We start from the raw sequence: 27,743 nt of genomic DNA on the forward strand, positions 1-27,743 counted from the left end.
AGCCCAGTGAATTGTGCCAGGTACAGGAAGCCGAAGGACCGAGTGGAAGGGGAGGTGACTTGCAGCGCGGTGGTCAGGGAAGGCATCGTGGCTGGACCTTAGATCGAAAGGTGGATAGGATCTCCATAGAGACGGACAGGCGAGCAGAATAGGAAGTTTCCCAGTGGAAGGACCAAGTCTGTCGCAGCAGAGTTGTGTCCCCAGTCTTGGTTACGTTGTAGGGGCTCAGGGAAAGTTTCTTTGTTCACTCATCATCCATGGGAATGTTGTCAATTCTAAAATGGACACTTTTTAACCTTTTCACACTTCTGAAAAGTTGGGACTAATAATTGATGGCAGTGATTAGCGTCACAGTTTTTTGGCAGTGCTTTTAATTTTGTGGTATATAAAGTCAGTGTCTTAGATTCCATGAGGTATGGACTCCTCGGTTAACATCAAAGATAATGCTTAGGGTTATCTTCATCATTGAAGGTTTTTTCTTATGGAGATGGATTATGATTTTATTTTACTTTTATATTTATGCCGGTTAACTTTCAAGAGTATTCTTATGAGCTTTGTTTTTGTGACAGTAATTTTAGAGAAAGATGGGATGAGAACATAATGTTCACTTTCAACTTTAGGTGAAAATATTTAATGGGCTAATGTGAATCTAGTGTCATATATGATAGGGTAATTGATGAGGACAAATTAATGCTTGTTGGTGATGGCTAAAGGAGTAGCTGAGTTCCATGGAATGTCATAAAAGCACTTTCCCTGGAGAAGTTGATGAATTCGACTAAATGTTATATGAGGTCCTAGTTGACTCACAGTGTAGAGACCTAATCCATTCTTTTTTCCAATATGTTTTACCAGCTATAGGAAAAAAAAGTTTCCAATCATGGCTCTCAGTACTTCAGAGATTGGATCCTACTTTCCAACCATATCTGAAAAGTGAAGGCTCACCTAATAGCATCAGGTAATTGGCCTCCACATGCATGTCCTCTGTTCTTGGGTAACATGAGAAAGTGGTCAGATAACTTCATTCCACTTTCCTCACTTTTTAAAGTTCTCCCCAAACTGGCACCGAAAGGATTTGTTGCCATTTGGAATGTTTGGTTCCTTTCGCACTTTCTGCTGCCCTTTTTCTGTATTTGTGAGTGAAAACCCAAATCAAGGTTCTGTAGGTAATTTTACCTCAAAAGATCATAAATTACTGATTTTTTTCCCCTACCGCAATGATGAGTCTTCATAGAGCTAGGGAAGTCAAGACCATTGTAAGGTATGACTGTCTTCTCGGAGGGCCTTTTTTTTTTTTTTTAAATAGCAGTTTGTGACTTTTTTTTTTTTTTTTTGGCTGTGTTGGGTCTTCGTTTCTGTGCGAGGGCTTTCTCCAGTTGCGGCAAGCGGGGGCCACTCATCATCGCGGTGCGCGGGCCTCTCACTATCGCGGCCTCTCCTGTTGCGGAGCACAGGCTCCAGACGCGCAGGCTCAGTAGTTGTGGCTCACGGGCCTAGTTGCTCCGCGGCATGTGGGATCTTCCCAGACCAGGGCTCGAACCCGTGTCCCCTGCATTGGCTGGCAGATTCTCAACCACTGCGCCACCAGGGAAGCCCTCGGAGAGCCATCTTTGACCCATTAGCTCCTTCCGTTTTTGTGCTGGAAGTTTTGGGCACCGTTTTTTGACTGGTGTGTCTACAGTTTAATTTTTAATGGGGTGGATTTTTAATGTTCAGTGCTTCTCATTTGAATATTTTGTTTAACTGAGCAACCATGTAGGCCATAAAGATGTCCGAGAATCAGAATATAATCATATTCTTCTGATAGACAATGGTTGATCTTTCACGCCTGCTTGAGAAGTGTGGTTAGGACCTTGCATTTCTTTAATGCCATAGCTGTGAGCATCTGTTCTCCAGAATCAGAGTAACTTTGTTCAAGTCTGGTATGTAATTTCTGTATTAATGTTCTGTCTTTTTGATTGCATGCTGTTAAACATTTTTTAAAATTGTATTGTTAATCACTCATATGAATTATTCAGAACTTTTCTTGCTTAGTTTCTCACTATTTACAGATAAGCAGCCTGAAGTAGTGAGTGGAGAGGAGCAGATCCAGAACCAGCATCAGGGGGGTTCCCGTCAGCTCTGTTTTTAGTCGCTGTTGTGGAGGCCTGCTTAGCAACACTGGAATCTGATCATTTGAACTTCCTGATTGTTTGGTTTCTGAATAACATAGGATCATTTGTCATGGTAAAGGATGATTCTGTCGTCTAATTTAGGCTTTCCTACATTGCTGTAAGAAACCCTACATTGCCTTTTAAGAAAGCCTTTGACTTGGAGGTGTAGAGTGTGTCAGAGTAGAGGATTGGATTTCTTTAGTATGTTGAATTTCAGGAGTTCATTTGCCAAATGCTGTGACTTTTTTTTCTTTGCCTGATGATGCGAGTAAAATACTTTTCTTCCTTTCCTTGTCTACTCTTTGTTGTTACATTTGTCATTACATGTAGACATTTTGAATAAATACATCCATAAAAACTATTTTTACTCTTTGATTTTGGATCAATAAAGATAATATTAATTTTATTTAAATGAGTGCATAGACATTTATATCTAGTTGCAGATACTGTACATCCAAAACAGGTTGTTAGTTTCTTTTTAATTTTGGAAAATAACAAATAACAATGATGACAACAGAGATTTATCACACACCTTCATTTCTGCCAGTGGAGTATTCAGGTTAGCATCAAGACCTAATATGGTGCGTGATGTTATAACATGCTCTTAAAATTATACTTGTATTAATGGCCGAAAATAGATTGGTCCTCCTTTACCTGGGTATGTATTTAGTAATGGAGGGCTCTTTGATTGTGTGAGAGTGTAAAGCAGTGCTGTCCAGTAGATCTTCCTGCAGCGATGAAAATGTCCTACAGTGACCCTGTCTTCATACCATAGCTACAGAGCACTTGCATGTGGCCAGTATGACTGAAGACTGCAGTGTAAATTTTATTTAATTTTAATTAATTAAATTTAAATAATCAAATGTAATTAGTGTCTTGTATTGGATAAGCAGAATAGAAGGAGTCTTTTCTACTCACTCATTAATCTTTCCATGGGGGTTGTAGGTAAACTAGGCTCATACTTTAATCTTCCTAGCCGGCTGTAAATAGCCTTCTAGTCTTTTGTTTTCATTGCACTTGATTTTGTTTATATGATGAAGAAGGGTCCAGATGTCCCTCATCAGCTCTTCCTTCAGTTGTTTAGTGTATCGTTGCGCCTCTTATTTCTGATTCTTTATATCCTCTGTACTGTCCGGGCAGTAGTGTCCTTTAACATGTGTTCGGGCCCCTGTTTTTGGTTATTGGAGTGCGTCTGTGTTTCTCCTCGTTTCTGTCACACGTACACATCCTCCCTCCACTCGTGGAAAAGCAGAGTGCTTGATTTTTGTTTGAAGGAGATTATGAGGCAGAGCAGATTCATTCATTATCTTGCCGGGGCAGCTTCTGTGTTATCAGGGGGCCAGGTGTTAATCTAATGGCTGTAGTAATGTTTGCCGCTGCAAAGCTGAGGTATCTGTGCGTCAGTCCTGGGCAGTGAAGCTTAATCGGAAGCCTGCCTTTTTTACTTTGTTTTTGAGAAGGTCGGGTTGAGGTCCTTTTCATTCCTTGAGGATTCTCTTTTGAATTTTAAGAATTGTGTTTTCATTATCTGATTTCTGCTCTGACTGAAAAAGTCTGCGACCTCTTCTGAGATTTTTTTTTAGCTTGGACTGATGAGCTAAGCCAATTCATTTAATATATCCTGAGCACCTACTATGTGCTAGTCATTGTTCCTACTATAGCAACAAGCAAGGCAGACCTGGTACCTAGCTGTTGATGGATTTATTGTCTAGTTAGGGAAAGACTTTAAGCAGGTAAACAAATAGTATGTTAGACAGTAATGTATTTACAAGAGAGCAAAGCCACAGGATAATTTGGTGAAGAGTGACTAGGCTTGGTGGTGGTGCAGTTCTTTAGATTAATAGTTCTTTAGATTAGTAGATAAGGTAACTTGTGACATCTACATATCAAGAGCAGATCTTGTTTTAATGGTCTGACATTGCAGTCCAGAAACTTTCCCTTTGAACCTTCTAAAGTTCTGCCTTCAAACCTGCCAGAAATCTTCATGGAAAACACATCCCTTGGATGAATTGTTGAGGGAGTTTGGGAGATTTTTTCCCCCCCTTTATCCTTCTTCTCTCCTAGCATGCTCGTTTAAGAGGAACTAATATCTCTTTTCTCCCTTGATTCAGTCCCCAAAATGCTATTTCCAAAGCAGATATACTGCTTGACTTAACTGGACTTTCAAAGGCTCCAGAACAGGCTCTTAACCTGGAATTATACAAGCCTGGTTTTACTTCTTGATCTCCACCTGGAATTGTACTAGGCTGATTTCATTTTCTCTTAACAAGTTATATGTATAATATTTGGTTCTTTATTATATACCTTTTGTGTTCTGCAGAGCATTTGGTATAGAGACTTCATGCATATCGCTTTTATAGGTAGGGTCTTTTACCATCAAGAAGCAATTTGATGCCTTCATTGGCCTTTTTTAGGAATCTCAGAAAACTATGCATGCATTCCCACGTTACAGAGTACTGGGGTCGCTGAATTGGAATTAGAAGTGTGGTGTCTGTGTTCTAAGTTTTGGTTCTACATGAGATCAGAGATCCTCCCAATTTGTAGGCAAAACTTTTTGTTCTGTTAATACATAGGTTTGAAACAGGGTAGTAACAGGAGTTAAGGGAGCCTCCCAGACTGTGTTTTGACCACAGGTGTGAGTCCCTGCCTCACTACGGATATTCTGGCTTTGTTTACCTTCGCTTGTCTCCCTTCATGCTGGATGTCTCATAGATGTCTTTAGAGCAGGACATCAGGACTCCATTAGACCCTGTAGTCTGACCTGCTCAACTTACAGTAAATTATGTGGTGATGATATCAAAAGATGATGAAGGGGCATTTGGTAAAGTTCAGCAGTCATTTCTGATTAAAAAAAACCAAACACACACAAATGGGAATAGGTGAATACTTTTCTTAACCTTATAAAAAGTTCCAATCAAATTGCATTTTTATGCTTAACATTTGAAACATTCCTAATAGTCAGACATCATGCTCACTATCATCACAATTGAATTGTGGTCATACCAGCCAGTGTCATTTGAAAAGTGAAAAATGCGATATACTAATATTGAAAAGGAGGAGGGGGACTTATTTTTTTTGAAAATATGGTAATACAGTGAATACACAAGAAATCACTAGACATAAATTTCAGCATGGTGTTTTCTTGTGTTCAGACAATTTTAAAATGTGAAACTAGAGAAGTTCTAGAATGTATTCAGGTCTGTGTTCTTATGGGTTAGGGTGTAGACACTAGACCGCTTGAGTCACTTAGGTGGGGAGATGTTGAAGCGGGGAGAAATGCTCAGACACTAAAAAGGACAACATCCAAGAGATGACAAGTACTTAAGGTTACGTCTCAGAAGCGGGGGTAGCACTCTACGTGGAAACCGTCCTTTTTTTAAAAGTGAACTTGTCGAAGCTGGAGGAAGGCTAATGCGTTTTCGTGTTTCAGGAACTGCCTTCTGCTGAAGAGGTCACTATTGTTCTGCCTGAAGGTATTGAATTAAAGCCTCTTGGGATGGTTTCAAGTATTATTGAACAATTAGGTATGTAAATCTTTTTATTTATAAAAATGATCATTTATATCCAAGCATGTACTAATAATGAAATCAAAGACTTTATGACTGGTAAATTTTCTCTGAAAGATGTAGTAACACTTCATTTTACAGTCATCAGGTTTGAGCAGATAAATTCAGTTTTTGCTTTTACACAAGTAACACATAAATACAGTGTCTTTATAACAATTTAAAGTGTGCTTTCACTGACATACTTCTCCAGAATTTCTTTGATTTGGTATAGTTGTTTTCTATTGCTGTTAAATTACTACAGATTTAGTGGCTTAAAACAACACATTTATTAGTTTACAGTTCTGTGGGCCAGAAGTGTGATATGGGTCCCACTGGCTAAAATCAAGGGGTCCATCAGGCTGAGTTCCTCTCTGGAGGCTCTGAGGGAGAATCCTCAGATTCCTGACCTCGTCAGCATCTGGAGGCTGCCCGCCTTCCTTGGCTCATGGCCCCTCCCTTCCTTCTCAAAGCCCATAATGTAGCTTCTCTCTGACCTTCTTTCCTCATCACATCTCCCTCTGACCGCAGCCTGGAAAGGTTCCCTGCTTTTAAGGACTCCTTAGGTGGGGTCTACCCACGTAATCCAGGATCATCTCCCGTTTCAAGGTCCTTAACCTTAATCACGTCGGCAAGGTCTCCTTTTTAGCATGAAGTAACATGCACAGGTTCAGGGATTAGGGTGTGGATGTCTTTTTTTGTTTGTGGGGTGGTGGGTAGAGGACTGTTAATCTGCCTATTGCCTTTGATTTTATCTTATAAACGTGTAAAGTAGAAAGTTCTGTGATTTAACACCGATATTAATATCATGAAATATGAACCCACTGGAATACATGGGAACTAGATTCTACAGATTTCTTTTAGCCCCAAGATGTGAAGTATGTATAGGAGAGACTTTGAAATTAATGTGGCTACCATTACCTCTCTAGTAATAGACACCTAAAAATAGGACTCAGAGTTGACAAAGTTATAGGATTTCTTAAAAAATATTTTATTTATTTATTTATGGCTGTGTTGGGTCTTAGTTGCGGCGCGCAGGATCTTTCGTTGCAGCATGCTGGCTTCTCTCTAGTGTGGCATGCAGGCTCCAGAGCGTGTGGGCTCTGTAATTTGCAGCACATGGGCCCAGTTGCCCCATGGCATGTGGGATCTTAGTTCCCCGACCGGGGATCGAACCCACGTCCCCTGCATTGGAAGGTGGATTCTCTACCACTGGACCACCAGGGAAGTCCCAAAGTTGTAGGATTTTTGAACTGGGAAAAAGACTTAAATTGTCCACCAGTCCTTAGTTTATGACTTGAGGGACATAGAAAAATTCAGGTCACTTGCTCTTGTGATCAGTCAATGGTAGAAATGGAAATCTGTCTTTCGATCTTTTTATGTGTCCATATCACTATTCTAAGAATTAATTCTTATATAATTTTGCAGTTTATTAATGAAAATTCCAATTAAAATGAAACTTTTTTTACAAAAATCATAATTATTAAAACCTTTACATCACTGTCGAGTCATTACATTTACTAGTTTTTGAATTATCTTACGGTATTTAATATGCACAAATAAGTCAGACAGGAATTTATTGGACTTGATGTATATAGAAGAAGTTTAGGTCATAATGTTTATTCTCAAGGGAGAGAAATGTAAACTATATGATACACACGGACTAATGCTTTTCAAGGATACTGTTTTGAATAACACGTCTTAATAGACTAACAAAATTTTCAACCTGGTGGGAATAAAGAGTAATGAATCAAACAGCACGTGTTACTGTTGTATCAATACATGCTTGTTGCACCCTCTGTTTTGAAAGCTTAAAACATCTAACATTATTTGGACCTTTTACGGAAAGGAGTGTACAATAAGTATTAGTCCACTAGGTTGTGGTGGTAGCTCTGTCTGGATTTGACCATGTAATCATGTTAATCTCTTGAGTACTGTTTTCTTACCTTTCTATAAAATGAGGGTTTTGGATTAGGTGATTTTTAATTTTCATGTAATTTTTGACTCCTTGAGAGGGGGATTGGGAGGGAGAGAAGAGTGAGAATAAATTCTGTCAGTGCTCACTGTTACTACCTATCCTTGTCATCTTTATTCCAGGAGCAGATCTAACTCAAAAATTGTTGACCTGTGATCTGTTCCTTATGTGCACGTTCAGAACTTAGAAGCACTAGCTCTTGAAATTAATTGGGATACAATTGAAAATCTTTGAATGGATTTTAATAATCTGAACTAATATTTCAAGTGGATATTCAAGTGGAAATACTTCAATACTTCCACTGATTTTCCAAGTGGAGATGGCATTATCTGTTTAACGTGACAGAGTATTCTTGTTTGTTGCCTTAATTTTCTAAGAACCTATTGTGTGTGTGTGTGTGTCTGTCTGAGGTGTGTACGTGTTTGTTTTCCTCTTTGCTGTGGTAGATTTTGGTTGTTTGACGTTTGTGGCACTTACACGAATTGGAGATTCTGCTAGACCAGTGGAATAATGCTTTTTGCCTTTTGAGAAGGGAAATGATAAAAATTACTGGGAGTTCTATCATTCTTACTTCAGCTGTTCAGAGGAAAATGTATTTGTGAAATCTAACTTTTTCATATATCAGTAAGTAATCAGTGCTTTGCAGAAAAGAATTTCTAGGGTGAGAAAGAAGACTAATTTCTTCTAAAACAGGAGTTAGTGACTAAATGTGAGATTATTCTTTTTTGGTTAAAACTTGCTTGAGAAAATGATCAGCTTGAATTTGTTGTCTTAATGGATGATTCCAATTTTCTGTGAGATTTTGTACTTTAATTTTTTTTTCCCTTAGAACTGTAGCTTTTGTATAAAATAAAATAATGTAGAATTTATTTCCCTGTGCTACTTGGTAATAAATAGACTTTGTTTTTTTATCCAAGAGGAATAGTCACTGAGGTATATTATCCCACCTTAAATTTCATTTTAAATTATGTTGGAATTAAAGCCTAAATTCTCATTTAAATTCTGCATTATCTTCTGATTAAATCTTGAAATAATCTGTTTTGTTTCATTTTTCAGTAATAATTGAATCTATGACTAACGTACCTCCAGTTAATGAGGAGACTGTAGTTTTTAAAAGTGATCGACAGGCAGCAGGAAAGGTTTGTAAAAAATATTCAGACCCTACTAATTATCCTGTTTCTTTGTTGATTGGTTTTTCTGACTTTCACTATCTTAAAAAGTTTATTAATTTTAGTACATGAGCAATCTAGAGCTCTCAAATTTTAGTACATTCCCGATTTTCTTCAATACTTTGTGTCTGTCTGTACATTGGTTTAATACTGCTTATTATCCTTTGCTGTTTGTGTCATTAAATACACATGTATACAGTTTTTTCCTGATGTTTGTCAGGTTGTTTGCCAGGCAGTGGGTCTATGTATTGAATAAGACACAGCTCCCCCAGGTACTCAGTTAGGTGCTGGAGACTTTCCACTGCCTAGTTGTTCATAAACTTTTTTGGTTTGTGAGGCCCTTTGAATAGTGGCTCTCAAAACTTCTTAGACTTTGCCTTCCTCAGGTGGAAGCTGAGAGTGGAATTTTTCAAGTGGAAAAAGATGTCAGTGATAGCAGGAAAGTGTCACTGCAAGCACTTCCTGGGGAATTATGAACGTGTGTATCGTCGAGAGGTTGGGTCCCTTTTCACGTCTGACTAATGGAGCAACCCGGCATGCTGCACGTCCAACCTTAAGAGGGAGGAAAGACCCCACATTTTACCCAGCAAATAGCAATTCAGAGTGGTCAGCAGAGGACGTAAAACTGTCCAAGATCAAGAATGTAAATACCAACCAGGTGTTCTTTTTCTGGCAGCAGGGACAGAGTTTTATTCGCCTCGGGATTCCCCGTTGTGTGTAGTACAGTCCTTTGTAAATTATATGTGCTGAGTAAATATGTATTGAGTTGAAAACAAACAGGTAAGAAACCAGCTGCTATCTTTGGAGAAGCAACTTTCTGGGTTTAGTTTTTCCTAGATAAGCAACAGTTGGTGTCTTTTTTTGTTCGGAGAGATGTAATTAATTTGTGTTTAATCAGAAAAAAGCATATATTTTGAACTATATTATTAGATCAACTCACATAACTTTCCCTTTTCTATGCCTTTTCCTGCTGTTCCATTCTAACACAAATTGGAAAGGGATCAGGCTTTTATCAGGGTCCTGTCCCCCTGCACTACCTACTTTTTAGGCCACCAGACTAATTTACCAAAGAGAAATGAGTCTCTTACGATCGCAAAGCAGTCAGCAGCAGAATTAATTGGGGTCTAGAGCTAATACTTTTTGGCAATTCTTGAGAAAGTTTGCAAAGAGAAGAAAGACTTTTTAATACCTGAAGGATGGTGCTGTGCTTTTCTCCCTTTCAAATACCTAGGCTTAGTACTTTTGTTTCAAGTATGGATCTCAGTGCTTTTGACTCAGAGGAAGAAGTACTGCAATACAGAACAAACCCTATTTACTGCTGGTGCCTTTGTAAGGGGTTAGAGAGATTCCAGGGGCTTAACCTTGGAGGCTGCTGAGAGAGAGACGAGTGGAAGTGGGTGGAGACTGCTGGGAGGGAGCTGTCCATGCACAAGCAGGCTGGTGTGCCTCCTCAGGGGAGACCAGGTAGCAGAGGCAAGGGAAGTGCACTTCCTGCTCTTCTTGACTGTGAATTGAAACTGATCTTTTCCATGATTCCTTTTATTTATGATTTTCATGACAGTTCCTTTTTCTTTAATAGCTAACTTAGACAATTTCAATTTCAATATACTCAGCACTTTGCTAATTTTGAAAACCTCTAAACACATTTCTTATATCCCCCAGTACATTTGAATTTTCAGTCTTGGATAATATCAATACTCAGCCCTTCTGTCATTTGACCTTGGAACAAGTCATATAAAAATATAACATTTACATCTTTAACTTTAGCTATATGGTATAAGTCTAGAAAGCAAAATTAAATCTCTCTCCAAATTTTACATAGAAAGCTTTGTAAATTCAAGAAGTGACAAGTCTTTCAAAAATATTTGATTATAAATCTTAGCACCTTGAAATAATCCCCAAGATAATGGTGGAGGTGTGGAGGGTGAGAGTATCAGTTAAACAAACCAGTGATGAGAAAATGAAATTGAATCTCTTAGATATTTAGCATATTTTATCCAGACACTAAATTGGTTTTACCTTTAATGTTGAACCTTTGCACATCCTTCCTTTTCCCTCTCCTCTTCAATAACAATAATGATCAGCTACAGTGTCAAATAATTTGTGTATATTTTAAAATTCACTGAAACTCTGTAAGGAAGTGGAATATCCCCATTTACTCAAAAATCACAATAGCTAAAAGGGAACAAAGTGGAGTTTACAACCCAGGTGGTCTGATTTTTTTTCCCCTTCCACCTCCCTCCCCTTTTCCCACTGATTTAAGGAGGGCAACCTCAGATTTGAATTTCTACTTTTACACTTTAATCCTAATAATGATTAGTTCCTCTTGATAATTAGTGAATAGAATTCCATTTTTAATGTTGAGTTCTTCAATATTAGGGGATTTTTAAAAAGTGACCAACCTGTATCACCTGTTATTATCTATATAACCTGAATTTCTTTGCATTTAGTTTTGAGCATTTGTTCAAGCAGGTTTTGTTTTTGTTAGTTTTTGTTTTACTTTTTAACAAATGAGAACTTTAACAATCACAAATCAACTGAGGATGTAATAAGATAGGTACTTTTAATGCAGTTGGTTTAAATTGGTCTAAGGTATTTGGAAAGTTATTTAGTAACTTACATCAAGAGTTTTAATAATAATCATGCTTTTGGCTCCAATAATTCCATCCCTTACAAATCAGTTTTCAGGAAATCTGAAGTACAGAGATTTACAGATAAAGGTGTTCATTATGGGGCATCAGTTCTTACATTGAACAAATTGGAAGCTGTCTCAGTGTTCTACAATATAAGACAAATTAAATAAATTCTGCTAAACGTGTAAAGGAGTGTTAAATAGCCACAGAAATTATGCTTATGAAGAATATATTTAACATGAAAAAACTTAAAGAAACTTTAGGTTTTAAAAGGGAGCAGTAGATCAGTGGAACAGGATAGAAAACCCCGAAATAAACTCATGCACTTATGGTCAATTAATTTACAACAAAAGAGGCAAACATATTACAGTGGAGAAAAGACAGTATCTTCATTAAGTGGTGCTGGGAAAACTGGACAGCTAAATGTAAAAGAGTGAAATTAGAACATTCTGTAACACCATATTACAAAAATAAACTCAAATTGGATTAAAGAGTTAAATGTAAGACAGGATACTATAAAACTCCTAAAGGAAAACATAGGCAGAACACTCTTTGGCATAAATCACAGCAATATTTTTTTAGATCCGTCTCCTAGAGTAATGGAAATAAAGGCAGAAATAAGCAAATGAGACCTAATTAAACTTAAAAGCTTTTGCACAGCAAAGGAAACTATAAACAAAAGAAAAGACAACCTACAGACTGGGAGAAAATATTTGCAGATGATGCTACTGACAGGGGATTAATTTCTAAAATAAACAAATAGCTCATACAGGTTAATATCAAAAAAACAAATAAACAACCCAATCAACAAATGGGCAGAAGACCTAAATAGACATTTTTCCAAAGAAGATATACAGACGGCTAATAGACACATGAAAAGATGCTCAATATCTTTAATTATTAGAGAAATGCAAGTCAAAACTACAATGGGGTATCACCTCACACCAGTCAGAATGGCCATCATTAGAAAGTCTACAGATAATAAATGCTGGAGAGGGTGTGGAGTAAAGGGAACCCTCCTACACTGCTGGTGGGAATGTAAATTGGTGCAGCCACTATGGAGAACAGTATGGAGGTTCCTTAATAATCTGAAAGTAGAGTTAGCATATGATCCAGCAATCCCATTCCTGGGCATATAGCCAGAGAAAACTGTAAAAGATACATGCACCCCAGTGTTCATAGCAGCACTATATTTACAGTAGCCAAGACATGGAAGCAACTTATATGTCCATTGACAGATGACTGGATAAACATGTGGTATATACCTAGAATGGAATATTACTCAGCCATGAAAAAGAATGAAATAATGCCATTTGCAGCAACATCGATGGACCTAGAGATTGTCATAGTGAGTGCAGTAAGTCAGAGAAAGATAACTATTGTATGATATCACTTATATTTGGAATCTAAAAAAATGATACAAATGAGTTTATTTACAAAACGTAAATAGACTCACAGTCATAGAAAACAAATTTATGGTTACCAAAGGGGATAGTGGGGTGGGGCGGGATAAATTAGGAGTTTGGGATTAGCAGATACACACTATTACTATATATAAAATAGGTAAACAACAAGGACCTACTGTATAGCACAGGGAACTGTACTCAACATCTTGTAATAATCTAATGGAAAAGAATCTGAAAAAGAGTACACACACACACACACACGTGTATTACTGAATAACTTTAATGTACACCTGAAACTAACACATTGTAAATTAACTATGCTTCAATTTAAAAAAATAGTTAAAACGGAGCAATATACAAAAGTATGATATAGTCTCAAAAGAAAAAAAATTATTAATAGGAAAACAACTGGAAAAATCTACACTGCTACTGATCATGGTCTAGTTTCTATAATGTACATTTATTATCAGAAACATATTTAAAAACTCAGGCCTTTATATTGGGAAGAGTTTGAAATCAAGAGGCTCCCTTTCATCATTTATAAAACATTTTCAAAAATAAAATAATAGATATGCTAAAAGCAGTTCCTTTACATAAAAGTTAAAGGCTGTATGGTATCTTTGGTTTTTGAGAAATAAACAATTTCAAGTTTAAATCTACTACTTTTTGAATTTAAAAATGTTGTCGTTTAATATTATAAAAATGTTAACTCTATGGAAACAGCAGAAGTGACTGAATCTAAAAGAATCAAAAAGTACCATTTCATAAGATTTAAAATGACAGCATTTTATTTCTCAAACGTTACCAACTGTAATTCTTTTGTTCGTATCTTATAACTTAAATGAGCAATAACAAAAACAAAAATTTATTATTTGCGTCTAGTTGGTAGTTGGTACCACCAAAATGATTTAAATTTAGCAAGGAACAAACTTGTTACAGTTATTTTAGATTCATAGAAAGGAAATCGAATAAGCTAATGCATTTATGATCAAAATATGAAGGCTTTATGAGTACGCAGAAATGACTTAAACTTTTATTGGTTTTATATTGACAGCATTACCTTTGAAAACATTTTTCGGGTTTCTTTATCTTGCAGTTAAAGGAGAACTTTATGTTTCTTCTCTTTCATAGATATTTGAGATATTTGGACCTGTCGCGCACCCATTTTATGTGTTACGGTTTAATTCTTCAGAGCACATTGAGAATAAAGGTATTAAAATAAAGGACACTATGTATTTTGCTCCATCAATGAAAGACTTCACCCAATATATATTCACAGAAAGACTTAAACAGTAAGTACTTTATTGGCATGCTATTTCTTTGCTTATCTAATGTTTATGTTTTAGGAGTAATTCTCAGTGATGTAGTTTGTTGTAGTTAAAACGGTATCTATCTAACAAAGAGTTAATTTGTCTTCCTGGTAACTTCTCTGAAAGCTACAATTGTTATCAGACTTTATAGGTCAAGATCATTTGTATCTTTTGCCCAAAATGACATGATCAACTAGTAAGAGCATGTTTGGGCCGTATACATTTTGTCAATTTTAATTCATTATTTTTTCCATTATATACCTTCTTTCATATATATGCTACTTTACTATTAGTATTATATTTTTTTTAAAAAAAACTTTCATTTTAAATAAAAGTTTCTTTGGATTACATTCATAGGCTTCACTATTTAATGAAACGATAATTCTCAAGAAGAAAAAAGAAAATGAGTAAATTTCAGGTTGCTTATAAATTGTACACTTAATAGAAGACAGGACTAAAATGTGTGTTGTGTATCAAGCCATGGTTAACAGGGTTGACTTCACCAACGAACCAGTGGTCTCCATTCTGTCTGGATGCTGTATGAAATATGCTGTATGATGCCTGTGGCATGTGTCTGGTAATATTTCTGTTCCCACCGATGAGCTCTGTATTTGCCAGGTGTAAATTGTGTTGCCAGGTGTTAGCTGTAGAGCTGTTTATATCAGTTAGGTTTTTTTTATTATAATTACATTATTAATTTTTGCACAAACCAGTGACATGCGAATTCAAGTAGAATAGCTTTTTCTATAAACATAAGTTAAATGCTTTGGAAGGATGTAATGAATATGAGCCAATAAAAATATTGCCCAGTTAGGGGCAGAAGAAAAGACTGCAAGGGATTGGCAGAGAGTAGATCTTAAATCTGGAAAGACTTTGCACTCAGTTTGACACAAAAGTCCCTTTGAGATCTAGCTGTCTTTCAGTTGGAAACTTGAAATACAGGTGAAGCATTAGGGGTGTGGTTTTTGCAGGAGCTAACAGTGAGTAGTAACCCTGGTGCTTGTCAAACCCTGGTACCAGTCCCAGCTGCAGGCCACGAGAAGGCCTCTCTACCACCTACATGTTAAATCCAGCCTGAGTTTCAATTATTGGAAATAATTTCTGAAATGAGATGAACATTTTATTCCTGATAATTGATTAAACTCATGTTTAAGAATCCACACGATTATCTGAAGGAACTTAAGGTGTTCTTCAGGCCGCATAAGGTTAGTTTTTCTAAATGTTGACAAGAAAGGTGAATTAAATAGACAACAAAGTCATAAAGATTTTAGTATGTTTTAAAATCATGCCTTAAATAGCATTTCATTCTGTTTGAATATTAGGCTGTTGCTCTGGATGTGCCATATATTTAGCTTTTAACAGATAAAATATTTTAGCTAAAAGTTGATAGGTTGAAAAGATTTTCTGAAGATGTTTTTAGATAGATTTAGAAGCAGTCTTTGTACTGATTTGTAAGAACAAGAATTTTGTCCTAGAAAGAAAGGACAAGAAAATAAAGAATTGGGAAATTGAGCCCACCCTGCAGAAACCCAGCCTGACAAAGACTTCTGTTCTAGACTGCATTTTTTTGTGTCAGTCATGGGGACTCCTTTGCCTTTGAGGTGAAGAAGTTCAGCTTCTCTCCAGCTTACCTTTTTCTAGTAAGGCTATTTTAATCTTAGCTTCCCATGAGCTTAGTCTTTTGTTAAAGATGCTGTTTGAAATGTTGCTTGATCTTTTCTATAGTAGATTTTGATTTTCTGTGGTGATGCCCTACTTGGGGAGCTTTTACCATTTACATCTTTAAGATTCCACACTAAGGGCACTGCAGGCCATCAGATGGTATCCATACAAAAAGGAGTCCTGGAGCTATGATAAATGCATGGGTGTAAGATGATAATTAAAAGCAGAAAAATCATTGATATAAATCATATATAATGTCAAAATTCTGAATTAAAATTTTAGAGCAAACTTAATGATTTCATGTTGTGCCAGCCCACAGACATCTGTAAATTGATTTTAATGGATTGTGGATTAATGGATTAATGATTTTAATGAATTAATTCCTGAGAATCTTCCATTTATTTTTGAGATTTGGTTTCAAGCAGTGAGGACAAAATCTCCTAATACCTTGTAATATTTTAATGTAATTGAATAACAAATATTGTCAAACTCTGAAATCAAGAAGATTAACCAGATAAGATTAAAAATGAGATTTCAGAAATTATAATTGTACTTCTAATAGATCTACGTGCTTTTGTTGGTCATAGAGTGTAAAACTTTCCACCAAAAGTAGTTAATGCTTGTGATTATACTGTCCGTCAGAATCTTCAAAGCTCCTCCTCCTCCCCAAACTAGATATCCTTTGTCTCACCCTCTCTTCTTTGAGAGGCAGTCTTAGAGCAAACCTTGGTTACTCAGGGAGTATCGTTGATACTCCTCAGGTAAATCGAGGAAGAAGAATTTCATGTTGTGATCTCTGTTGTTGACCCTGTCAAGTCTTAGACAAGGGAGTGCCTCGTATTCATTTTTGTGTCCTTGGCACCTGGAACAGCATTTTGACCTGTGGTATGGGTTAAGCATCTATTGAAGGAAGTTTATGAGCTGAGCTCAGGTATCATGGAACTCTCCGTCAAAGGCAGAGCATCTGGAGCTGCTTAGGAGCTGCAGAACCGCTTTGCCCTGCACAGCGCAGCCTTGGCCTCTCATTCTGGTTCCCCGCTCCTCATGTTTACGTGTGCCTTTCCCACATCTTCTTAAATGAGGTAAAGAGCACAAAAATGAGCCTTTATTCTTTGCTCTTCTTTTCATATATATTGCAAATTAAGATTGAGCTTAGGTCTTGTACTTTATTATTTTCCGTACTATTAGGTTATAAGCACTTAACAAAATCTTAGTAAGTACCTTGACCCTTTGACCTTTGTTTTTTCCCCCTAGGGATAGGGGATCAGATGCATCGTGGAAGAATGATCAAGAACCACCACCAGAGGTACACGTATAAGTCTTTTTACGCAGTATTTGAGAGAGGAAGGTAGGGCTCAATCTTATAAACCCATCGTTCTTGGCCTGAAGGAGGTCCTCAAGGCTGCTCAGCAGTCACACTGCCTTTTGCCAGCCTGTGTGCTCTCCCCTGTCCCAGACGGCTTTTATACCGCCCAGAGTTTGTGATCATTTCAGGAAAAAAATTTTCAGTCACATTTTAATAATTATCAGCTTATCATTTTCCTTGAAATATCCTATTTTTATCAATTTCGTTGAGGCCTGGCAGAGGCAGAATTGTCATTATTAAAAAAAAATTTGTTTCCTTTAGTAAGTTCACCATGTGGGATGTGATTATACACCATCACGTTTATTGATGGTGCTTTTAATAAGCTGCTTTTCTTTTGGAGGTACAAAATCATTACAGTCTACCTACTTCTCCATTTTTTACAGTATTATTACCTTCCTAAAAAGAGTGTTCTTGTATTTCTTTCTTAAATCCATGCCAGCAAGACTATTTTTATGTCTCTAAGTAGCTTGATATATATGGTCTTTACGTTATTAAAATATGAAAGTTACAGCAGTGAGTATATACATTTATTAAAATAGTGTGAATTTATACAATATAAAAGAAGAATTGTAATTATTATAAGTGGGAGTTTTTAAATTTGCTCAGTAGTTCTGATGAAGTTTCTCAGTTTTGTAAATTCTTGGTATTTCAGACTTAATTTTGGTCATTTTAGATGTTCTCAAACAGTGCTGAAGGTTCATGGTCTATGTTAGTTTCTGATTTTGCTGAAGCATGAGTCAGGGAGTGCCCACTTACATAGTCACTTAGCCAATGAGCAGTCCTAGTTTAGTATCCACACTGCCGTGGGATTATGTTTTCTGATTTGTGTCATGGGTACATGTGATTTCCACTAAGACCCTGAAGATTCACTTACTGTTCTTAGTTATGTTCAGGACATCTTAAAAGTATTTGGGGATTCACAAAGGTCTTGAAACATATTTCTTGTGAAATCCAGATATTCTAATACATCCCTGTTGTTTTAGACCTAAGCATTATAGTTGTTAATTATGGAATTGTTAATAGTTTATAAAATTGGTTTGATTGGGTTAATTTTAAAATTAAATCACAACATAGTTCATGGGAATTGTTTTTTCCAAGTAGTTGACTGGATGTCTATTTCCGTAATATGAGAAACTCTGAGATTCTAAATTTTATAATGATCAGATTTTGTAGTATAGGATTATTGCCTGGTCTTAATCGTAGACTAGAATTTGGAATTTGTGGGGTTTAAACTTAAAAAAAAAATCATGCCCTGAAAACAGAAAATACTGAACTTGGATAAAGGAGCATAATAGTGAATACATCTTATCCATCTCCACATCCGTTTCTAACATATGAATACATAATTTGAGTTGAATAAATGTGTTCAGTGAATGCAAATTTGAATTAATTTATATATAAGAAAAATGTGAATTTTTCTCTGATTTTGTGAGGTGGTAGCAAAATATTGCCAAAGTAGTCACTCTAAAATAAACTATTGCCAGTTAAGATCCTTTAATACATCCCTCCTGCTTTTTTTTTTTTTTTCTTTTTCTTAACATCTTTATTAGAGTCTAGTTGCTTTACAATGGTGTCCTCCTGCTTTTTAGGATAATGCCCAGTTATTTAAACTGGCCCCATAAGGGTCTTTATTAACTTCTCCAATTTCATCATCTCAAAGTTTGCTGTGTAAGAAGCTTTCGCTTTGCCTTAGAGAACCATTTGTACTTCTCTAATATACGGTGCCTTTGCACGTATAACCCACTCCCCAAAAGCTTCCTTCCCCTTGTTCATTGCTGACTCATCATCAGAGATTCATCCTGGGGCTCCCGTATCAAGTCTTCCTTGCCCTCTTTCCTCTTTCTGTAGCCCCATAATCCCAGAGCACTGTCACAGCACTTGTTTATTGGCTTATTTATCTGTTTTCTCATTTGAACCGTTTCAGAGAAAGCAGTGTCTTCCATCTGGTCTCAGTACTTTCTAGTGTCTGGCTCAGTACCAAATTTAACATGAGCTTAAAAATTCTAGCACATTAAAGAGCGGTAATAAAAGATCATGTGTTTCAAGGTACTAAAATTAGTTGATGTTTTTGAATTTGATTATAGATTCTGAGGCATATCAACTCTTGGTTCATGGAAGATTCAATCTAGAATATATTTCAGCAAGACCATACTGAAAATCCCATACAGAAACTTTCATATGTATTTTATTTCTTCCTTTTAATTAGGGAACACATGTATACACAGTGACCCTACTTTTGTATTTTTTTTAACGAAACATAGTCATTATTTTCTGAAATTAATAGGATAATAAAATACCTGAATTCCAAGAAATCATAGAAGTTATACGTAGCTAATAGGTCTTGGTTTTTGGTAGGCTATAACAGTGGATCCCAATTCTTAGTAACATCTGAATTTTCCCTCTTGTAATTTAAAATGATTTCTTCTTGGAAGTTGGGTCATTCATGTATCTACTTATCAAAGCCTTTTCCTACACTCCTATCCAAAGAGCATCCTAGTGATTTTCCCCACCCTTACTTTGCCTTATTATTTATTTATATCCCTTACTATACCTGACATTGTATTATTAAAATAATGAATCCCTATAAAGTGTTTAAAACAGTGCCTGGCATATAATGGGTGTGTGTAAATTTTTGAATGAATGAAGGGTCTAACATTCACTTCCATTTTTATATTAGATCTGATAATTTATGTATTTGCTTATTCCTAACTACTCCTGTCTTTAGAATTGTTTGGCAGCTGGCACTATGATGAATCGTGACTCTAAGCTGGAAGTCAGATTTCTAGCTAGGGAATACCCATATCTGAAGGGTGTTTAAGATCAGCATTTTAAAGTTACCTATCTGAAACTTTCTAGGAATTCAAAACAAAACAATATAAAAAAACCTTCAGTACTCATCTTCTGTGTTAGAGTCATTAGGCATTTATCAAAAAATATTTTATTTTTCTATCATATCTGATTTGAATATTATTGGTAAATATTAAGTATTGAAAAGGGTAACTTTTCTGTCAGGGTCACTGTTAAATATGTACCATTGAATTGGTAAATGCATGTGACATACATCTGTCTATTTTTCTGTGCAAGGCCTTAGATTTCAGTGATGATGAAAAGGAAAAAGAAGCCAAACAGAGAAAAAAATCTCAGATTCAAGGCCGCAAAAAATTCAGATCTGAATTTAATGAACCAGGTGAGTTAAATGTAATATATAGTCATTTTTTCATCTTCATTTACATCTATATAAGTTCCTCAGTAATAAAACTGAGGGAACATCTGGGGTCCTCTCTTTACGCTCTGGCATCTGGCCAGCATTGGAGGCGTTACACAGATGCGATGTGGTGGGAGAGTGACAGGGGATGTTCATTGGTGGCTTTTCAGGCTCGTGGGTGTAAACTTGGCTCCTAGGGGTAAAAGGCAAGCTAAGCCTTGGTAGAATCATTTGTACTCATCAGTACTTTTTTTTTTTTTTAGAAAGCTGTTTGCTTCCATTTTTAGAATTAAATGATATGGTGCTTAAGCTAAAATCAAGGTGTTTTATTTCCTATTGACATAATGCAATCACAGAAGAAAGTCTTCATGTTGCCTTTTTATATCCACATCCACTTCCCTCCTCCTACCTCTTCCTCAGCTCCTGACAACCACTGATCTGTGTGCCATTTCTGTAATATATTTTGTCCTGTCAAGGATGGTTATATAAATTAGTGATTGGGTTTTGTCACTGAGCACAGTTTTCTGGAAATCATCTAGATTGTTGTATGTATCAAGTTTCTTTTCATTCCAGGGTAATATTCTGTGGTGTGAATATACCACAGGTGGTTTAACCGTGCATCCATTGAAAGACATTTGGGTTGTTTACAGTTTGGGGTTTTATGAAGAAAGCTGCTTAATACATTTGTGTACAGATTTTTATGTGAACCCAAATTTTCACATTTCTCTGGGATAAATGTCCAAGAGTACAGTTGGGTTATATGATACAGTTGACGAGTGGATAACTTTGGGGTCAGGGGCACTGACACACACACACACACAGCCCCCCCCCCCAATGTAGTTGAAAATCTGTGTATAACTTACAGTTTGTCCTCTGTATCTGCGGTGATGCATCCGTGGATTCAGCCAGCCCTGGATAGTATAGTATGCATTTATTGAGAAAAATCTGCTTATAAGTGGACCTGTGCAGTTCAAACACATGTTATTTAAAGGCTCCACTGTAGTTGCATGTTTAGTGTCTTGAGAAACTGCCATACTGTTTTTCGTGTGGCTTTACCACTTTACGTTCCTGTCACCAGTGTATGTGTGAGTGGCCCAGTTTGTCTGCATTCTCACTAGCATTTGGTATTTTCATTATTTTTTATTTTAGCCATTCTGATAGGTATGTGATGATATGTAATTGTGATTTTTAACTTGCATTTTCCTAATGGCTAATGATATTGAACAGCTTTCCATGAGCTCATTTGCTATCTGTGTATCTCTTCAGTGATGTATTTGTTCATGTCTTTTGCCCATTTTCTAGTTGTGTTTCTGTGTTTTACTCTTGAGTTATGAAAGTTTGTACATAATTTCTTCCAGTCTATAGCTTGTGTTTTCATCCTCATAAAAGGATCTTTTGCAGAACAAAAATTTTTTATTTTGATGAAGCCCAGTTTATCTGCTTTGCTTTTATGGAGTCTGAGAATTTCTTTCCTAGACCTACATCCCAAAGATTTTCTCTCTCTCTTTTTTTTTTTCTGAAAGTTTTCAAAATTATTTTAGCCATTTTAGTTCCTTTGCCTTTCCATATGAATTTTAGAATAAACTTCCCTATATTGACAGGAAGTCTTGCCAGGATTTTGATAGGAATTGGGTTAAACCTGTATGTTGGTTTGGAGAGAATTGACATCTTAATTGTATTGAGTCTTCCACTCCACAAACATGGTATACATCACCATTAATTTAGATCTTCTTTAATTTCTTTCACCAGCATTATGTAGTTTTCAGAACGCGAGTCCTGTACGTTTTTTTGTTAGATATACACCTGAGTATTTCATTTTTTGGGAATCATTGTAAATGGTGTTGCGTTTTAAATTCGTGTTCATGTGTTCATTTCTAGAATACAGAAATACAATTATTGTTTGTATGTTTAGCTTGTGTCTTGTGAGCTTGCTGAACTCACTAGTTCTAGGAGTTTCTCCCTTGCGGTTTTCAATGTAGACAATTATGTCAGTGGCAGATAAGAACAATGCCCCCCCCCCTGCAGTTTGTATGCATATTTAGCTCTCTTTCTCACCATTACTAACTATAACTTCTGGCACTGTATTGAGTAAATATGTTTTGTTCCTGGTCATAGAAGAAAACATTCAGTCTTTCACCATTAAGTATAATGTTAGGTGTAGGGGTACTGTAGATGTCCTTTATCAAGTTGAGGAAGTTTCTGTCTAGTTCCATTTTCCCTGAGCTTTTTTTCAGGAATCATGAATTTTGTCAAAATTTTAAATTCTGATAATTGTTTTTCTGCATTGATTGATAAGATCACATGACTTCTTCATTACCTTGTTAATAAAGTAGATTACACTGGTTTTAGACTATTGAATGAGCATCATGGGAATAAACCGTGGTGTATAATTCTTTGTATATGTTGTTGAATTTTGCTCATATTTTGATAAGGATTTTTATGTTTATATTCATGAGGGATATTGGTCTTTCTTTCTCTTTCTTTCTTTCTTCCTTTCTTCCTTTCTTTCTTCCTTCCTTTCTTTCTTTTCTTTCTTCCTTTCTTTCTTTCTTTCTTTCTTTCTTCCTTCCTTTCTTTCTTTCTTTCTTTCTTTCTTTGTCTCTCTTTCTTTCTCTCTCTTTCTCTCTCTCTCTCTCTCTCTCTCTTTCTTTCTTTCTCTCTCTCTCTCTTTCTCTCTCTCTCTCTCTGTCCCTCTCATTTTTTTACCTGGTTTTGGTGTCAGCAGAAGCTTCCTACTAGCTTCATAAAATGACTTGGGAATTTTTTTTTTTCATTATTTTCTTGAAAACATTTTGTAGATTTGGTGTTAGTTGTTTAAATGTTTGGTAAAAAGTCTCCAGTGAATCACCTCAGCCTGGAGATATCTTTTTTTGGGAGACTTTTAATTACAAGTTCAATTTCCTTAATAGTGATATCTTTTTCACATTGGATAGATTATAGTAGGTTGTGTTTTTCAAGGAATTGGTCCATTTCATCTAATTTGTCAAGTAATGTGTGTAGAGTTGTTTACAGTATTGCCTTAACATCCTTTTGATGTTTTTCCTGATATTGATCATTTGTGTCTTCTATTTCTTTGTCAGTTTTGCCTAGAGGATTGCCAATTATGTTGCTTTTTCACAGAGCAGTTCTTTATGTCATTTAATTTTCTTTATTGTTTTTCTATTTGCAGTTTCATTCTTTCAGCTCTTTATCATTAACTTTCTGCTGCTTGCTTTGGGTTTATTTTGTTCTGGTTTTTCTAGGTTCTTGAGCTGGGAGCTTATTTATTTAAGACTTTACTGCTTAAACTTGTTCCACAGATATTGGTGTGTTTTATTTATTGTGATTTAGCTTAATGTTCCTTTGTTTGTTTTTATTTACCTTGAGACATCCTCTTTGACCAATGGATTATTTAGAAGAGTATTATTTAGTTTCCAAGTGTTTGGAGATTTTTCTGTAATCTTTCTGTTATTGATTTCTATTTTTGATTCCATTGTGGATTGAGAACACAATCTGTATGATTTCAATTCTACATTTTTTAAAAAGTTTTGTGGAATATGGTCTATCTAGGAATATGATTTTGGGCAGTTGAAAGTAATGTATATTTTGCTGTTGTGTGGTGGAGTGTTCTATAAATGTCAATTAGATCTTGTTAGTTGTTGGTGGTATTGAAATTTTCTCTAGCCTTAGTGATTTTCCGTATAGCTGTTTTGTCAGTTGTTGAGAGAGAGCATGTGGTTGGGGCATGCATATTTAGGATTACTATATTTTCTTGGTAGATGACCCCTTTATCATTATAAAATGTCCCAGTCTTTGCTCTGAAGCCTGTTTTATCTGATATTAATATAGCTAATCCTTCTTTCTTTTGATTAATGTTTGCATATTGTAGCTTGTTCCATCCTTTTACTTTCAACGTGACTGGATCATCTGAAATGATTCTTGTAGATTGTAGTTATGTTTTTTAATCCACTCTGCCAACTTCTGTGTTTTAATTGGTATATTTAGACCATTTATATTTAATGTAATTATTGATATGTTAGGGCTTTAAATCTGTGTTTTTCTGTATTCTCTCTAGTTTTTATTTCTCTGTTGTCTTTTTTCTGCCTGCTTGTGGTTACTATAACATTTTTTAGAATTCCATTTGCATTTATCTGCAGTGTGGATTGTATCAGTTAGTATGGTTTTCTTTCAGTGGTTGCTTTAGGTCTTAAATTTTATATGCATAAGTTATCACAATCTGCTATTGTCATTTTACTGGTTTGCGTGCAGTGTAGAAACCTTGCCTCTCTATATGTCCCTTTATTTTCCCTTGTTAATAGTATAAATTGCTTTAATTGTTTCCTATGTATACAGTAAGAATCACATTAGCAGTTATAATTTTTGTTCCAGCCATCAAACATAATTTAGAAGACTCAGTCACAGAAGGAAATTCTATTGTATTTACTCCTGTTTTTGCTTACTCTGTTCTTCTTTCCTTCCGGATGTCTTACAGTCTTTTCTTTTATTGTTTCTGTTTAGAGAACTTGCTTTAGTCATTCTATTAGGGTAGGTCTGCTGGAGATAAATTCTTAGCTTTTCTTTGTCTGAGAAAGTCTTTGATTTCCCTTTTTCCTGAGGATATTTTCACTCAGTATAGAATTCTAGATTGCCAGTTTTCTTTCAGCACTTGAAAAATGTTGTGCCACTTCTTTCTGGTCTCCATGGTTTCTGATGAGACATCTACTGTCATTCAAATTGTTTTTTTCCTGTGGGTAAGGTATCATTTCTCTCTTCCTCTGCTTTCATGTTTTTTCTTTGTTTTTAGTTTTTAAAAGTTTGTGATGTGTCTTGGTGTAGACTTCTTTGGGTTTATCCTAACTGAGATCTGTTTAGCTTTTTGAATCTGTGGGTTTATGTCTTATGCCAAATTTGAGAAGTGTTCAGTCATTATTTCTTGAAGTACATCTTCTCCCTCATTTTTCTTCTCCTTTCCTTCTAGGATTCTGAAGATGTAAATATTAGTTATTTTGTTACAGTCCCACAGATCCCTGAAGCTCTCTGTTCATTGTTTCCCCAGTTTATTTCCTTTCTTCTTTTCAGACTAGATACTTTTCGTTGTTCTATCTTCTTTCTTTTGTCCCTTCATTCTACTGTTGAGCCCTCCCTTCAGTTTTTAATTTTGATTATTAAATTTTCAGTTCTGAAATTTATTTTTCTTCTTTGTATTTTTTTTTTTTTTTGCTGAGACTTTCTATTTTTTACTTGTTTCAGTGTGTTCCTAATTTTTTATTGAAGTGTTTTTATGATGACTACTTAAAAACATTTCTCTGATAATTCTAACATCTTTGTCTTCTTGATGTTGGCCTCAATTAGTTTTCCTTTTTCATTGAGTTTCAAATCTTCGTGGTTCTAGGTATGACGAGTGGTTTTTAATTGAAACGTGGACATATTAGTTATTATGCTATTTTTGTTTTTAAAACTGTTCTGGCGGGGAAAGGAAGGAGGTTGCGTTATTACTATTACTACCAGGTGGGGATAGGAGTTAAGCTTTTCTTTATAACTTCTGTTGACATCTGAAGCCGGGGGTGAATCATTACTGCTGTACACGGGCAGGCCTCCTCTTGTGTCTGGTGAGGGTAAGAGTGCCTCGTTACTGCTCCTGACACCATGGGGGATGGCCTTGTTATGCTGGGCACTGATGAAAGTCCTGACTCTCCTAGGTTTTCTCTGACTCCACCCCAAGTACAGGAAGTGGAGGAACACTGTGTTACTGCTAGTGGAGATGCAAGTCCAGGTTCCCCATTGTCATTGAGGGGAGGCTGGAAACTGGCTCCCTGCTCAGCCTCTTCTGACCACCCTGGTTGGAAGGGCTAGCCAGGCCCCTTACTCAGCCTTTGAGAGTGTGAGTGAGGTTCCTGTCCAGTTTTCTCTGTGGTGTTTGGCTGAAATCAACTGGTTATTGTCTCAAAGTTTTGTCTTGCTTTCCCTTTCCTGATCTCTGGCCTTTTGGATTCATTTAAAATTGATAATTTTAAACCTTATAAAATTGTAATTACTGTAAGGTCTATTGGAAGTTAAAGAAGACATTATTGAAATTTTAAACAGTGTTTTTTGGTGTATTAAAGTTAATTTTAATTTTGTTTTTATGCTTTTTTTCCCCAAAGGTGAAGGTTTTTCAGAAGTACATCAGAATTGGAACGTTCATAACTCTGCTTCAGAGCCTTCAAAAGGATATCACAGCAGAGAATTCACACGAGGGTTTTCCCGGGGCAGATATCCTCGGTCTTGTCCTGGCAGGCCCCCACCTCCACAGTTTTATAACTCAGAGCACATGGTACCTCAGGAGACTTCAGGATTTCTACCCCAGAGACAGGATGGCCCTATGATGCCACAGTATCCCTTCCCTCCTCCCGGGTTTGACATGCATAACTTCTCACTCCCTCCCCCTCCACCACCCCTGCCACCGCCTCCTGCATCTGCAAACATGGGCTGGGCTGCCCCTGCTGTGGCGCCTCACCCGTTAATTCCCCTACCGTACTCCCTCCCCCCACCTCCACCCCCCCCACCTCTGCCTCCCCCCTCCTCTTCTGGAGATAGTAATGCTTCTCATTTTGGTCCTTACTATTAGGTGGATGTATGCATTTCCTGAGAAATGTGGACTTTTATATATATATACACACACGCACACACGCACGTGCGCACACACACATATATATAGGAAGGATTTTTTTTTTTTTAAAAAGAGATTATGTAGCTAGAGTTTTAAAACATTGTAAATTACTAAATGGTTCCTTCAGTTGTAAGTTGATATAATCTTTGTGAAATTGTATTCATGAAAATTTAACATTAAACTTGTGGAGGGGGAATCCAATTATGTGGTATTAAAATTTTGAACACTACCCAGTTAAACAGTATGTGTAGATCTAATAATAATAGATCTGGAGCAACTTTCATCATGGGTTAAAATGCACTGAGCATATTATGTTTCTGGTATATCTGAAAATAAGATGTTAAGTTCTATTGAGAGTCTTTAAAATAAACTATTTTTATAAACTTATACTTTGAAAATTGATTTTCATTGTAAATGCAGTTTACCAATAAATGTAAACGTCCTAACTTTTTTTTTTTTTTTTTTTAAAGCAAGTGAAGGGTACAAAGAAGAAAACCCTTATGTCTTGGCAGAAGCCATGTCTATAATTAAAGTTAATATTTATTAGTTTTGCACAGGCAGGCTTTCCATTATCTATGCAAATTTCCGTTATTTGGGCATGATCCAGTAGGCTTTACTGTTTAACCACGTAAAGAGACACAAGGATCATTCACAATAAAATATGTTATTTATTCACAGTAACATGTATTTACCACCA

At 36.1% G+C, this 27,743-nt stretch overlaps 1 protein-coding gene across 1 annotated transcript in view; it reads left to right on the top strand.

Moving 5' to 3' along the window:
- Positions 1-27,393, top strand: part of NAF1 (nuclear assembly factor 1 ribonucleoprotein) — a 35,751-nt gene extending 8,358 nt beyond the window's left edge. Inside the window, exons 3-8 of the mRNA XM_061191761.1 lie at positions 5,581-5,674; positions 8,724-8,806; positions 14,007-14,167; positions 17,102-17,153; positions 20,298-20,400; positions 26,541-27,393. Of these exons, the coding sequence (XP_061047744.1) occupies positions 5,581-5,674; positions 8,724-8,806; positions 14,007-14,167; positions 17,102-17,153; positions 20,298-20,400; positions 26,541-27,004 (957 nt within the window). The 3' untranslated portion in view covers positions 27,005-27,393. The remainder of the gene's footprint in view (positions 1-5,580; positions 5,675-8,723; positions 8,807-14,006; positions 14,168-17,101; positions 17,154-20,297; positions 20,401-26,540) is intronic.
- The last annotated feature ends 350 nt before the right edge of the window (positions 27,394-27,743 follow it).

This window comes from Eubalaena glacialis, chromosome 5, assembly GCF_028564815.1.
Source record: "Eubalaena glacialis isolate mEubGla1 chromosome 5, mEubGla1.1.hap2.+ XY, whole genome shotgun sequence".
Taxonomy (NCBI): domain Eukaryota; kingdom Metazoa; phylum Chordata; class Mammalia; order Artiodactyla; family Balaenidae; genus Eubalaena; species Eubalaena glacialis.